Raw genomic sequence first — 16593 nt, 5'->3', positions numbered from 1 at the left:
ACATATTGAAATGTACTAAAATAACTCTTGTAAAATCGTGTACCCCTTCAGCCCTCAGTCAAGCATCTCTTTTACTGCAGTATAACATGTTGGGATTGTAGATTTGCTATTCTAGCAGCTATATTAGGTACACTATTATTTCACAACCATTGAGTCAGTAAGGCTTCCTGGTTATTTGGCCAGTGACACTTGTAGCCCAACTGGGACTGTTAGTCCTCTTGCACATGGTATAGGGCAGTGATGGCAAACCTTTTAGACACAAAGTGCCCAAACTACAACCAAAACCCACATATTTTTTGCAAAGTGCCAATGTGACAATTTAGGCAGTAACTTGGTACTCCCTGCTCTGGCACAGGTTTAAATTGTATCGGCACCTAAGGACACCAGTACAGTAGAAAGAAGTTTGGAATTATCATTGTAGCTTCCTTCCAGGGTCCTGGCACTGTAAAAGGCTTTGAGTCCTGTTTGGCGAACTCTGTGCTGGGGTGTAGGCATGGGTGCCCATAGAGGGCTCAGAGTGCCACTTCTGGCACCCGTGCCATAGGTTCGCCACCACTGGTATAGGGCTGTAGGCAGTGGGTAGTTTGTGGCCCCATAGCCTTCTGTTGGGGATGTTCACTGTAGGAACTGCTCATGGCTTGCAGCCCTGAAAACGCATGTGTGCAGCTGAGCAGTGCCCATAGTTATGTCCCCATCATAGTGATCAGTCCGTTATCACAAACTGATAACAGAAAAATGTCAACTGCTTGGAGACCATCCCATTCGGGTGAAGCAGATCAGACAAATGCTAAAATATCAGATTAAAACTGACTGACTCATGCCATGAACCTCCCACCATTCGCTTTGTGTGGATCTGACCTTAGGATATTACAACAACTGTAAGATCCTATTTGTAGTGTTTGTGGAGTGTTCAGCATGTGTAAAAAGATTAAGCCTAACCTTTACTTTTCCCTTCCAGGTGTTCCAGTTGTGCCAGGTACAGACGCCCCCATTACTTGTATAACTGAGGCCAAGGAATTCTCAAACAAATATGGATTCCCTATAATCTTCAAAGCGGCCTATGGAGGCGGTGGACGAGGCATGAGAGTAGTGCGAAGTTATGAGGTATAGTTTCTAGCACTTTCTAAAGACTTGTTCTGTATTTTATAAGGCACTAGCTACACAGATTGCTGGGTATTGTATTGATAAAAAGCAATGGGGGCAGCACTTATTATATTTGGTAAAAGGTTGGACAAAACATTTTAACCAGCTGGTCCTGCGGTCAGGTGCCTGATGATGGCATCTTGGTGACTGCTCCTTTATATGAGAACATGCATTGATAAAGGTCTGCTTACTGTAGTTTATTAAAAAAAAAAAAAAAGTATGCAATAAATTAAAGTGGGAACCGAGAGTTTATTTTGGGAGACTAGACGATAGAATTACACATGGTGTATATCCTGCGCCTCTTTAATACTTGTACACACAATTGTAGGGATTTAATCTACTTTTGGTATCATCTTTTCTATACGTTGAGTCAGTATTCGTGTTTGATTCCAATGCCGTAGGATTCCATCACGTGTTAGCTGGCTGCTATTTTGGGGTCGCTTTATATTCCACCTTTTCCCCTTTCTTTTAATTTCCATTAGCTTCCTCTGTGCCACACTGCCATACATCTATCTTCTAATGTTTATTACTTAATGATGCCCTCCAGGTCCCTTGCAGCTGATTAGGATAAATACTCATTGGTTTTCCCAAGCCATAAATATTCTGATCCCTTCATAGTCCCCCCACCACTGTAGCTGCAGGCCCCAGCTCTGCATGCTGAAAGGTTTCATTTCCATGTATCCTGCTGTAACAGATGGTGTGCAGCTCCCGCTAAAGAAATATTAATAAGAGCCTCGATGAGCAGTTGCCTTTAAATGAGCAGCATTTACTGTATGTTTCATATTTGTTGTTAGATTCTTTTCTCTGCAGCTCGCAGGCTTTTTATGTGTCGCAAAGGAGTTTCCTGCTTATGTTAGAAATCTGCATGATTTCACAATAAATGTCTTAAATTCAGCTCCGATTTGGAGAGGATGGTACAGTTTATGGAATGTATCTGTGCTCATAGAACTTACAGGACTAAACTCACTATTGAGTGAGATACTTGGTTACATTTTATCTATTTAGTTTGCTCCAGGTCAAAGTTCCTATTTTATTTTTATTATAGTCCCACCTATTATAATATATGTATGTATATATATATATATATATATATATATATATATATCTCATACTTGCGTGACCTGATTCTATATTAATATGGGCACATAGGACTTCCATTCTAATGATTATCCTGTGGGTAGGTGGCAAGTGTCTTTACCCTGGGACAAACTCTATTCAATGGAAATTTGTTGTGATATTGGAGATGCAAAGTGCTGTACCAAGTTTCTGTTCACCCTTTTTCTAAGCCCCGCTCTCCTGTGGGACTGGATCAATCCTTATGCCACATAACCAGCCATATGCATTTGCTGCTCAGTTTTTAACTTTCTATATTACTTTAAATTATCATGTTAATTGCTCCTTCATGCTAGCAAGTGAACGTCCTTTCCATATGTCTAAGATGTACAGGTCTACATATGCACTTGTTGTGGCCCTTAATTGATTTCAATTCAATGCTTTAGGGCTGGTGGATAAAGAGCATCTGCCTTAGGCAATAGGCAGGCAGCATGAGCCCCTGCAGATCTGATCCTTGGCAGATACTGTAAGCCACAGTGGTATTGGGGTTACATGAAATTACCAATTTGTGTACTAATACAGCTCATGTGTGGCAGGGTCATCAATGTTTTTTAATTTTTTTTTTGCATAATTTTAAAACTTTTGTTTATAAACAAGCCAGGATGCCCTTTTAAGTGAAAGCTCCATAGACTTGGAGTTGATGGCAGAAGACCACCTAAAACAGATCTTGTGTGATCTCAGAAATTTTTTTTTTTTTTTTGTGAGCTGAGAGGAGGATGCTTTTCTAGAGAGAAAATGAATAAGGGAAGCCAGTGTCATAATGGAAATGTAAAGTTGAGCTCATTAACCAGAGCGGCAGAATGAAATGAGATTTAAATTGTGATAAAAATGAGGGATCCGAGTAAATTGAGTCATCCACAATTCAAGGGTGATTCCTCCAGCAATACTTTACGGCTTAATAAGTCATTTGTCTTTTTGATGATGGAGCAAGTACTTGAGTGATATTGTAAAGTTTTGGTGCTGATACGTATATTGGGCTCTCAAGTGTCCCAAATGACTATTGGGATAGAATTTCCTCTCTGATTTTCCGTTAATCTGCTTAATGGACCCAGTTTTACTTGATAACTTTACATGAGGCTCTTCTAAAGTTGCTACTTGTACAAGATTGTTGATGCCACAAAATAGGGTTGAGCCCATAATATAGTAGCAGATCACTAGTAAGATGGTTCTGTAATAAATGTGTCTGAATTTCTACAGGAGCTGGAAGAGAATTATACCCGTGCCTATTCGGAGGCGCTGTCTGCCTTTGGAAATGGAGCCTTGTTTGTGGAGAAGTTCATTGAAAAGCCACGTCACATAGAGGTCCAGATACTTGGTGAGTAGTTCTGAGGATGGCAAATGGTTTTTGTCCTTGCATCTTATCTCCCGGACATCCTGTATGATAATACACTAATACACAGAGCAGGGTTCTTTTTTTTTTTTTTTTTTGTGGTGCATTACTGGTGTGTGACTGATATCATTATCTTTTCCACACCCTTGAAGGATCACGTGATTGTGTTACCAATAACTGATCTGAAAATACAGATGGCGCACTGACCTATGTGACATCCATGGTTTTCATGTTCTAGACTGCTATGGGAAAGCTTGAGATGCAACTGGCCAAAAATAGGATCTGCTCAGCTTTTTTTTTTTTTTTTACAGCCACTGCACATCTGCATCTGTTTAAAAAAAAAAAAAGTGCATGGCTCTATTGAAATGTATGTGTCACAGAAAGAAAAAATGGATAGCTCCAGATAAGAAAGACATTCTGTGCTTGTAGCTTTGATACAAAACAATCAAGGGATTATGATTCACAAATTCCATTTTAAATTCAATTTGTTTTTTTAAGATATTACAATAAGACACCATTTACAATTAAAACAAGACGTGTAGAAAACAAGACTTCATATAATACATTAACAAATTAATTTATATTACGCAAAAATGTCTTAGAAAGAGGGGGAATGCCTAATGGCAGCCTTGCTTATTGTAATCTGGAGAAAATTTGAAAATGTGAAGGCAGTGGTGTCACATCTGGTTTGACCTAGAGGGAAGCGACAAGACCATCGTATACCTAGCCCAATTAGATACCCCACTGCTGAAAGTCCCTGTGTAAATGGGCGAATCAGCTGAAGCGCCTCTTCCAGAGTATACAACCGTATGAAGAAGCAACAACATTTAAAAAAAATAAATAAATTTAAACAATTTGGAGGTTAGTTTGGAGGATTTTTTAAATTTTTTATTTTTTTTTAATTCCGCTTCTAAGCGCTCAGTATGGAATAAGCATTTCATCTGTTCAGTTACCCTGGTAATGAAAGGAACTTGTGGCTCCAATATGCATCTGGTGACCATGAGGTTGATTGTGTGAAATAGTTTCTGCAATCTGGCAGTATTTGGTTGGCTCTTGTCCTCTCCCAGATCGTCATTGTGGAAAAGGTAAGTTAAAGGATCCAAAGGGATTTCCCTCTCCCATTGGCCCTTCCACATCTGTATGACTCCTCAATATGACCTGAGTGAAGTTGGCCCCCCCACCTTGTTCAAATCAAACAAAATTGGTGTCAAACGTTTGTGCTACGTTTGTGCTGGTTTGTGCAGCAGAAATTTTTGTTTGTGCCGCTATCGTTTTCGAGATTTTAATGAAAGTTTCCAGAGGTCATCAGAGGTCAACCAGCCCCCCCACATTGCCCAAATCAAACAAAACTGGTGCCGAACAATTCTGCTACGTTTGTGCTGGTTTGTGCTGCGCAAATTTTTGTTTGTGCTGCTTTTGTTTTGAATATATGAACAAAAAATTAAAGTTCAAAAGTTCAAGCAGCCCCCCCACATTAACGGAATCAAACAAAACTGGTGTCAAAAGTTAGTGCTACATTTGTGCTGGTTTGTGCTGCTAAAATTTTTAAGGTATGTTCAGGTGTTTGAGGTGTTTAGGATGAACTGGTAAAAAACAAACTTAGTGACACTTCCCTGGTTTGATCACCAGGGGGAGCTAGCAAACACATTGTACTTTGGAAGAAATGAACTCTGATGACCTCTGTAAAAAAGTATGAATATATTAAAAATGATAGCGGCACAAACGAAAATTTTTGCTGCACAAACGTAGCACTAACGTTTGACACCAGTTTTGTTTGATTCGGTTAATGTGGGGGGGCTGGCTGAACTTTTGAACTTTCATTTTTTGTTCATATATTCAAAACAAAAGCAGCACAAACGTAGCAGAATTGTTCGGTCCCAGTTTTGTTTGATTTGGGCAATGTGGGGGGGCTGGTTGACCTCTGATGACCTCTGGAAACTTTCATTAAAATCTTTAAAACGATAGCGGCACAAACGAAAATTTCTGCTGCACAAACATAGCACAAACGTTTGACACCAATTTTGTTTGATTTGAACAAGGTGGGGGGGCCAACTTCACTCAGGTCTCAATATGCCTTGGAAAGTGAGCAGTCCCACAAATCATGGAACAGGTCAGTTCTTGGAACATTGTATTTTGGGAAAGCAGGCAAAACATAGATTTCCATATGGAGGACTTAAAAACCTGATCCTACCTGAGATATGAAGATATACGCATTTTAAAGGGCGATGCCACGCATCAGGTTTTTGGACCATTTTAAAGCATGTGTTTTCAGTCTGTTATAAAATTGCATGCATTTTTGAATGTTCACCATATCTGGCTGGTTTTGATCAGTTTCAAAGCTGCCTATACTTCTAGAAATGCAGATAAACAGATTCAAAGTAGCGAAATGCATGGTAATCATTCAAAAACTTGTGCAGAATGCAGACTCTAGGGACAAATAAGAATGATGTCTTGTACCCCAGAGCCAATCTGCAATGTGCTGAAAATATGCAAGTTAATTTATACCCTCTCAGGTTTGGTAAATTTAAACCGACTTTATTGTGGGTGTCATACGCTTGCGCAGCCCAATTCGAGAGTGCTTGTTTTTCTGCAGAAAAGTGGAAAATGTTTTATTGAGAGATAATATCCTGATGCCTCAAGGTGAGTTTTGAATTTTTTTTAACCAACTGTCTGCTTAACTGGATGGGGGATGGCTGCTTAACAAGGCGGGGGACATGGGCTGGCTGGCTATGTACTGGGGCGGGGGCTGGCTGTACTGGGGGGGGGGGGGGGGCTGTGATCAGTGCATTTCCCACCCTTGACTTGTTTCAATATAGTCAATTAGCGGCCTCGGCTTTTATTCGGGTCAGCTTATACTCCAGTATATACGGTAATTGGTACAGAAAGTATATTGAAAAGTAGTATAACTTTTTATAATACAAATAATAACATTAATTTGCTGTAATTGGAATACCCTTTTAAGCACAATTACCTCATTGTTACCATGCTGGCAACACTGTTTTTAGAGGGGAATTTCCCGGCATAATGGCTTGCTGATCTCTCCTGGGAATATTTGGTAAATGCTGCACTATGCAAACATAAAATACTGTTTTGTACTCCAGCATGAATGGGGTTTTTACATGAATGAGTTTCAGCTGTGCCATACACCTTGCTGAGGTGCTGTACATGATTCTGCCAGTCTTCCCATATACCGCTGGAAGCAATACATCATCTATTATATAATTGTGAAGGATATGTGATAATCTGCTTCTGCCAGACTAGTCCAGAATTGGATGTTTACTCTGAAAGTCTTGTATTAGGCAGGACTCCTGTCTTTAGTTTACTTTGGGCTTTCGTCGGATAGAACATGTCTGTGAGCAGATGTTGGAGGCAGGTGTCTGCACATCCCCTCTGTTTGTGGTGCTTTAGTGGCTTTCAGCCTTTCCTCCAGATTTCTTGCTGTGGATTCTTACTGTTTGGTTGCAAAGAACCTGAGATAGATAAGAGCACATCATCTACCGTGTCTGCAGGAGCTGCTGAGCAAGCACTGTGTATAATGAGTTGTGGGGACCATCTGTGGAAGGAATGCTAGAAAGAAATGTACTGATAAACGCAAAGTATTTAACCTCGTTCCTCTTCATGGGTCTGTAGAATCACTATGGCACGAATACAGCATCCTAATGGTGACTAAAATAAATATAACTTTTACTTCAGGTAATTAAAATGGATTCATAACAAATGGTGAACGATACGATGGTAAACTAGACATAATTGGGACTGTAAACTGTTTAAAATACTAAATCCATTTAGGATTGACCCTCTACTGTACTTTGGTTTTAGAAACTCGCCATAGAAATACATGCAGTTTGATCGTCTCTCGTACTGTAAAGACCCTCGGCCATAAATCGATCTCTGGCCTTCAAAGATGGTCAAAATGGTTTACATGGGTGATGTAGTGTCAGACTGACAGAATTGAAAATGGGTGAATGGGGTAGTGTTGAGTCTGAAAAGGGTGTACTAGGAAAGGGTACCATTCTGCTAACAGTGGCAAGTATATAGCCTAGCTTCGGAGCGCAGCCCTATCCGGCTGCCCCCCCCCGAACAGAACATTTCCCTGTTCTCACTGTCCCTATTGCAGACCTGTGGGTCCAGGAAAAGATAGGTATATTTAAAGCAATAGGTAAAATACGTCCCGCCATGTTTCGCCTTCTTATAGGATCCTCAAGGGATATTAGATGTCAGAACCACCTTACTTGTGTTAGCAAGGATATGACAATGTCCTGCTTCCAAAGTCCAAATGCGTAACAGACATGTTCAGAGTGTTACCGCCTCCTGTCATACTAGGGGTCTACTAGGTCATACTAAGGGTCTAATTGTGTCTAGATTTAAAAAATTATTTCTATAATTTTGCTAAACAAATGTGGACGCATAAAGACCTATTTAAATGGGCACAAGTTCCACAAAGTCAACTATCACTAGAAGAGACGGTGCATTTCCTTTGGTATCAAGCACAGCATGTACTTCTATGGTGAGTTTCTAAAACCATAGTTGCAATAATAGTGGGTGAATCCTAAATGGATTTTGTATTTTAAACCGTTTACTGTCCCAATTATGTCTAGTTCACCATCGCATAGTTCACAATTTTTTTTCTGAATTCATTTTAATAAGTCACCATTTTATACTGATTTCTTATGACATAAGGTCGTTTTTTTTTTTTTAAGGTGTGTGTTTTTTTTTTTTCCAGTTGCCATTTATATGTACTGTATATACTTGTGTATTAGCTGAGTTTTTTTCAGCACAAAAAATGTGCTGGAAAAACCTCACCTCGGGTTGTACACGAGTCGATAAAAAAAATAAATTTGTATACTCTCCCTCTGGCGGCCCCGATGCTCAGTGCGGCTCCTCTTCTGTCTTCCCCGCGGCTCCTCTTCGGTCTTCTGTAACAGCCAGCAGAGACGCGGCCATGCGCTCTGCCGGCAGGCGCATACTATGACGTCATCAGTGGCTGTGTCATAGTATGCGCCTGCTGGCAGAGCACATGGCCGCGTCTCTGCCGGCTGTTACAGAAGACTGATGAAAAAAGGAGGAGCCGCGGGGAAGACAGAAGACGAGCCGCACTGTCATTAGGGAGCTGAATTCAGATCAGACAATAATATCACAGACCCCAGAGCAGATAATGGAGAATAATAGAATAAAACTGCTAATACAGGAGACCCCCAGAGAAGACTCAAACCTTCAGCTTTTTCTCTCATCCATGTGCTGCTCTGGCCTGTGTCCCTGGTTAAAAACGGCGGCATGTGGAGCAGGAGAGGACCTCGGAGCAGTACAGTTGACAAGTCCTCTCCTGCAGGCGCTCTGCTTTGAGTTCTGACCTCGATGCATGGGACCAGGGTCAGGAGTCGGGCCACAGAGTGGAGAAGGGTGTAGTAAGAACTTCTCAACTGCACTCGCCGCTTCCTGGCCTCCTGCACCAATGGACACATCACTTATGTTACAGAAGTGCTCATTGGACTGTCAGCAGTGTGTGCTGCACTTTATGTACATGCTCGGGAGTAATGCTCCTATGCTATAGATTATAGGCATAAGGCAAGCACTGCTAGAGTGACCAGGAAAACAGGACTGTGGAGTTGTTGACCATTTTGGTGGACATTTCGAGGTTCAGGACATGTTGGAGGTTTGGCTTACCGACCCTGCAGCCCTGATGGGCCCTACATCCTTTGCTCCCCCTCCTATCACATCCATTGCTCGTGCTAAGCATGCTTGACTCTCAAGATGAAGTTGGATTACCAACTGTAAGCCTAGTTAGTGAGTGATTTAAAAATAATCACATTATAGGCCACTACAGGATGGGTGTTTATAGTCAACTTCGTGCAAATTTAATTTATATATTTTGAGGTTTTATATACGCTTTAATTTAAGGTAGTATCCCATCTTAACCTGTGCTTCATAGAAATCCCTGTGTACGGACTGCTTCCACTAACTTTCGTCATAAAATTGATAATGCACTTCTTTTATTTCCATTAAAATGTCCATTGGTTATTGTTCGTTTGCACCACTTTTGTGGACACTTTAACGGATCCCTTATTATAGTTATAGTCAATATTGGGGTCCAAACGCAATTGTGAACTGTGCCTACAGTGTCTTTGCGCATTTCTGCTCTTGAGTGTTACCGTATTCAGTCTGATCACATATGGCAAGTATTTTAAAGTATGCAGTATTCTGTGTTGGTGCAGACGGTGGGGTCTATTGTGCTGTCTTCTGACTGCAGAATACCATATGCCTGGTTTATTGAACAGTTTAATGATTAAATAAATTGCAGGATTTTCACACACAGAGACATCCACTGTTTTCCATAGAACTCCTTCTGGGAACATTTCCTAGAACTGCTCTCTCCAGTGCGGTTATTAAAACCTTCATGTATTAGTCTGCTGGTTTTGGCACAGTAATGGAGCATTGTGGTAAACCACAATTGCCAAATGTGGGCACATATAAAGTATTACTGGTCCTACAGACACACTCTTGGTATCATGTTATTAGCATGCATCAGTAATGCCTGAAATTCTGTCCTTTTACTCTTCTGAAAGGTCTGACTCACTTCTGACATCTCTGTTAGACTTATTGCTAGTCTTTCTTATGACTTAATGTCCTTTGTTTTTAGGTGACAAACATGGCAATGTGATACACCTTTATGAACGTGATTGCTCCATCCAGAGAAGGCACCAGAAGGTGGTGGAGATAGCACCAGCTGCTCAGCTAGACCCGCAACTCCGAGACCGACTGACCCATGACTCTGTGAAACTTGCAAAACAGGTAAGATAGTATGGACAAAATATGACAGGTTATGCCCTCTATGCTGCTGGTTCAACACTACCTCATGGCCCACCTCAGCCTATTATGTTACTCTTGTAATGGCCATACTTTAGTATATTCCCTACTCCCAAAGGTGTGATGGTAATCTGTCGGGCGGCTGTGCAGTGTACATTTCGAAACAAGGTCCAACCTGACGTAGAAATATGTGGAGCATGCAAACTTTCACTTCTAAAAGTTTGCTGGTTACAGCAAGTGTGAAGGCACTCTGCCACCAGCCTTGCCCCCCTCAACACGCCAGCCCCTTGATGTGGGGCTGGCGTAAAGTGGAAAATAATCACTGTCTCCTGCCTTTGGGCGACCCCATGAATCTGGCATCCCAGCTCTGCCTCCTCGATCTCTAGATAGCGGGAGAATGACGTCACCATTAGGAGGCAGGACTGGGACGCCAGATGGAGTGTGGAGTAGACAGAGCAAGCTGCAAAAAGTACAAAAGATTATTTTTCATTCCTACTGCAACCTTAAAATGTGCTTAAAAGACCTCTTGGTGATGTACATATAACAGAAGAAGGTACTGTTTTCGGACTTGGAAGGGTTAGTGTCATGACATGTTCCCTTTAATGACAAAAAGAAGACCTCATGTGAACTGTGAGCAGATTGAACTCTGCTTCAAGGCAGATACTGGAAGAGCTTAGTCAGTTTACTGATGGTAGATGTGTCCTAATAAAATGTGACTAATAAGAAGTTTCTGGGGAACGATGTTCGTAGAATGATCGTAGAATTATAGTTGGTCATAAAAGTTATGCTACTTACCCTAGTGGGCTCAGGCTAGGTCACCCAAGCTCCTTAGGGAGCCTTGTATTTTCATTTGTGTAGTTGACCCCAACCCCCCCCCCCCCCCCCCCCCAATCCTTACTCCCCATAGCTCTATGTGCTCGGGGAACTGGACCGCTAGCGGTGCATAAATTAAAATACAAGGTTCCCTGAGGTACCCGGGTGGTGTAGCCTGTGATCCCCAGGGTAATTGACATAACTTCTATAACACTATATTACCGCAATTGTAAACTGATGAAAGTTGTCCTCTGTGTATCTACGACTGAACCCAACATTGGCCAACAGCAATATTTGACCTAGGACCTGTTTTAAGAATGGCCACTTGAGTAGAGCAGAAGTTTAAACTTTTTTTGAACTCCCATAAGTGTGTGGTAAAACCTGGGAGCGCTGATCTGCATTCTTGGTTATATTTGGATGTATTTGGTATGGTGGGTATAACTATTGTGACTGGAAGACTGAGCCCTTATTTAACTAGCACATTATTTCTGTGCAGTTTGCTGTTCTCTTTATATACAGGTCCCGGATTATGTATAAGAAGAGTTCCATAGGCTTGTTCTTAAGTTGACTTTGTATGCAAGTTGGAACTGTATATTTTATAATTGTAACCCCAGCCAAAATTTTCTTGGTCTCTGTGGCTATTGGATTTTAAAAATATTAGGTTGTCACAAGATTAATAATGAAGCTCAATTAAAGATCCCTTTTGATAACCGTTATAGCTGATCATTGTAGCTGGTGGCTAAAGTAAGTAAATTTCCAACATCCACAGGTCCGTTTGTAACTAGGGGTCATCTGTAAGGTTCTTAAAGAGTACCTGTAACTACTGTTTGCAAAAATTTAGTCGTGGGCAGGTTCCCATAGAGCCCTTTAAAAAAAAAAAAAAAAAAAAAAAATATCTGTCAAGAAAGGTAAAATGAACATTGATTCTCTGCCAGAATCTAGCTCCATTCCATACATCATCCAGCTACTGCTTAGCTTTGCTTCCTGCTTAGTGTTGCTAATTAGAAAGCCGTGGGTGTGCGGTGAGCCGGCCGGCAGAGTACACGACCACTCTGACTCACTGCGCATGGCAGCCGGATGACGTACGGAACAGAGGTTTGATTTCCTATGGAGGAGAGAACAAGCCACCAGACTCGGCCGTATGGACTTTGACTCGTTAGATTCTCTCTGGTATCCAGGCAGAGAATTAATGTTCACTTTATCCTTTTCTGAGCAGAGATTTTTTTTTAAGGTAAAAAAAAGTCCTTATGCTATAAGGGCTCTATGGGGAACCTTCCCACGACTTAACGTTTGCAAACGGCAGTGACCTGTTCCCTTTAAGTCGGGGACCGCCTGTATTATTATATGCAAGATGATCCACGGCAAAGCACAGGTTCTGCATTGTGAATTTTAATATAGGATTGGTGGATCTGCCTGAATGTCTGTTGATTTCAATGGTTTCCGTTATTGTCCCTTTACACCCCATCGATTAGGCTTTAATTTTCCATCTTCACTTAAACGAAAATAACTAAATAAAAGCCTAATCGATGGGGTGTAAAGGGACAATAACGGAAACCATTGAAATCAACAGACATTCAGGCAGATCCACCAATCCTATATTAAAATTCACAATGCAGAACCTGTGCTTTGCCGTGGATCATCTTGCAAATAATAATTTAGTTATTTTAGTTTAAGTGAAGATGGAAAACTAATCCTTTTCTTTAAAAAAAAAAAAAAAAAAAAAATTAAGGAAATGAGGACTTTTTTTTAATATTAAATAAAACTGTACTTTACAGTACAAGATGGTGACTTGTCCAGGACAAATGATTCAAAATCAGTTTGGACTAAATATAGTCAGACCCAAATCAAATCTTATAAAAACTTTGGCAAAGCTTTTACTTCAGCAAATGTATTTAGTGTTTAGGAAAAGTGTAAAGGGGACTATGATCTATAATGCAACAGAAGGGCCTGAAAACATGAATAAAGCCTAGATTTTTGTTTTAAAAGGTGTTTTGACTGTTTTTACAATGTTATGATGTCCTATTACTAAACTACCGTACGCAGTACCAGCTGATAAAACCCCAGATTGAACAGTGTTGCTGCATTGGTATATGACATCTGATTAACTAGAGGAGGCTGTGTTCCAGTAGAGGGCAGCACAGACTTTGGATGCTTCCCTCTGTTTCCTTTGTGTTATATCACTGTGAAATGGGAGGTCAATGTCTTTTTAAAGGGCTTGTTCTGTCTTTTCAGTCTATTAAGATTCGCTGTGATGTAATGAGTTCTGGGTCCTGTTAGTTGTAATATAAAGTAATCAGAACTTTGGATAAAAATGTGACCTTGTTGCTTAGACGTGAATTACATGCATTCCCTTGTAGAATATATCCTAATTACTGGAACTTCATCATGTACTGCAATGAATTCTCCCAGTGACTGTATCCGAGAGAGATCATTGTAAGCTCTGCTCCCCTCTGCGGGGTACAATTCAGTGAAAATTGCCTTCCCCTGGCTTGAATATATCATTTGATGTTGAATACTCCTATAGTTCCTTTTCTGGTAATATTGTGCAGCATGAGAGTGCTTGTTATCATATGTACTTTACAGAGTCAATGTCATTTATTATCCCCCTGAATCAATGATCGGCCTTGACATGACGTGTAGGTAGGAAACCTTTCCGTGTTCTTATTTACATTCAGCGCGTTCCTTTCTCTCCTCCTCATAAACGTCTGATACCTAGTGAATTAAGATACTTGTACAACTCCCTTTTTCTTTTATTAGAGCAATTTGTAAACACTGTTAAAAGAAATTGGCTTTGAGTCCCAGCTGCCCTTATGATGTCTTGTGGGTTTTGGAGGTATTCCAGATTGTTGAAGGTTTGGAGCCTATATTACCAGCTGAGAGGAGACATCATGGTGTTGATCAGAATAGAAGAGCAGATCTCGATACCTGCTGCTGCTTGCTGGGGCTTGCAATGTGCTTATCTTTTATTTCACTATCTGGCTTTCTTGTGCTGGAGGAAAGTACTTGAACATTTATTGGGATTATCATTTTAGCTTGCAATGATTTTAGGTTCTTTTCATGTCGTGTTTTGCTGAACGCCCCTTTTTCCTTGCAACTCCCTGATAAGTGGGAACACTTCAGGTTCATGTAGAAGCTCCTTGTTATGAGGAGGACTGTTGTGATCCTGTTGGGTAGATTAGACTAGTTTGGAAAGTTCCTCTGTAGAGTGGCACAAGAGCGAGATATAGTGAGAGGTTCGCCAGCTGGCTGAGGTTACTGCTCAACATCATTCTGCTCTGAGCAGTGCCAAGTGTTTCAGCAAAGGTTTGCCAGGCAAGTGGTGAAAGACTGGCCGTGCCCAGCATGCTGTCACCATCTAGGTTGGTGCTATCAAGGCCAGAGTACTTTTTGATGCCGAAGGAGCTTTAGTTGGTGATTCTACTGCCATCCTGTTTCCACTCTCTATTGGACTATCCCAAATTTAAAGAATTCTTCATATTTGTTCAAGTTTATTATACTGTACAGTAACACAGTATCAGAAACGGTTTGAGAATCTTTCAGATTTTGTATTGAAACCCTTTTAAGTAATGAACTATAATTATACTATTTGGAAGCTGGAATGGGGACTGCGTGAAGTCAACTATTCATGGTAGGGATGTGCGTAAATTGACATAAAAAGTACTATATGATAAATATGCACTTTTTTTTTTTTTTTTTTTTTTTTTGGACTGAAGGTGTTCACCTAAGGTCTGTAATGAAGCTTTATTGATAATCGTTGGTCCCATTACAGCAAAAAAAAAAAATACAGTTCTGACTACTAAACCCGGGGACTGCCCATATTTACTGTAAGCTGAAACTCAAAGAAACTACCATAATGATAAAACCAATAGTTTTTATAAATGACATCCCAATGGCCACACCAAACGTATTTCGGTAGCAAGCCTATTTTTTTAGGTTTTTTTTTTTAGTTTTTTTGTTTTGTGTATGATATTATTATGAATTTTGGGATCCTAGAGGCCAAGTGCTTTAGAACATGGAGGCTTCATGTATACAGAGAGGTGTCAATGAGTACAGCACATTTTTGCATCTGTTAACAATTTTGCCTACATAAATTAAAGCCTACAGATTAGGACCAAAGTTGTGTGTTTGATGGGTGGAGAAAAGACTGTTCATCATCACAGCTTCTAAGGCCTGCATCCTTGAAACGGGGTATCAATAATTATCTACCTGGAACATCGTGCTTCCCTCACATCATGAAAGCTTCTCTTTGATGTGTGGGAGAGATGCATTGTTTGTTCTGCGATGACCTGTCACTCGGTGATGAGAGAAATGCTGGTGACACTGTGGGGAAATGGAGAGAGGAGAATCACAATATGCGCTGCCGCTGTTGTCTCCATAAACAAGAGATTTAACTCTCAAGCAGTTGTAAGAGATGAAGCTAATTTTAATGACTGGCTGTTCCATGTACGTGATATTGGGGTAGAATGGTACGAGAGGATATTTTGGCTATTGAAAGCTAGGTATACTTCTTTTGGAAGAAGGCCATTATTCTAGAGAATAAAGGAGACTTGATTGTCTGCGGCTATGTGCCTATGCATTTTATGTGCAATTTAGATTGTCACTTGTACTGGCAGCAATACTTGCTCGCCAAGAATTAACCAATCACAGATGTCAGGCACACATTGCAAAGATGTGTGCCAGACATCTGCTTCCAGTACAAGTCAATGATCATCTCAGTGGGTGTGTTACTGGCCAGGCAGATGTCCGCCCCCTACCTGAAAGTATAACCGAGGAGGGGAGGCAACCTCATTGTGCGAACTCTCCAAAAATGTCATTTTGTGGTTCAGTATATTTATACCACGCATTTTGTATATTTCGAGGTTTTATAATAGAGGAACTGAAAGGAAACCATTGTACACATTATGTAACTACTGTGTTTGCAGGGAAGACTATAGTTACGTCTGCCAGAGTGAAAAGGAGACTGACTTTGGAAACTGATGGGGATATATTAACAGCCGCCATAGGTTGTAGAAGTTGTGTTCGGTTTTGGGCTTACAGAAGCCCGATTTGGAAAGCGGACTCATTGTGGACTTGCTAGAACCTGTATTCACAACTATCAAAGAAGGAAGTAGATAGACCAAAAGAGATGTGGTGAGGAGTCTGAGTGGGCTGTAGAACCTGATGCTCCATATACAGCTGCCAGAGACGGCCCAACTTGTATTAGATTCTGGGATTACATAAGCCAGGAATGCAAAGGATACTCACTGGGGTGCATGTTACAAACTGTATTCACAGATATCAGTGATGGAAAAATATTGACCAAAAGAGATGTGGTGCAAGGTCAGAGTTGACTGCAGAATAATATGAGGCTATAATTAGTCTGAGACCCCATCTTTGGGAGTTTTAGGTAG

At 40.7% G+C, this 16593-nt stretch overlaps 1 protein-coding gene across 4 annotated transcripts in view; it reads left to right on the top strand.

The window, feature by feature from the left end:
• PC (pyruvate carboxylase) overlaps positions 1 to 16593 on the top strand; it is a 325659-nt gene that overhangs the window by 98414 nt on the left and 210652 nt on the right. For all 4 annotated transcript variants that reach the window (XM_072117868.1, XM_072117869.1, XM_072117871.1 and 1 more), the window contains 3 exons: positions 959 to 1104; positions 3454 to 3571; positions 10224 to 10375. In XM_072117868.1, coding sequence (XP_071973969.1) covers positions 959 to 1104; positions 3454 to 3571; positions 10224 to 10375 — 416 coding nt within the window. The remainder of the gene's footprint in view (positions 1 to 958; positions 1105 to 3453; positions 3572 to 10223; positions 10376 to 16593) is intronic.

Source organism: Engystomops pustulosus, chromosome 7 (genome assembly GCF_040894005.1).
Source record: "Engystomops pustulosus chromosome 7, aEngPut4.maternal, whole genome shotgun sequence".
In the NCBI taxonomy this organism is placed as follows: domain Eukaryota; kingdom Metazoa; phylum Chordata; class Amphibia; order Anura; family Leptodactylidae; genus Engystomops; species Engystomops pustulosus.
Note: the sequence above shows the minus strand (reverse complement) of the source record. Positions and strands in the feature narration are given on the sequence as shown.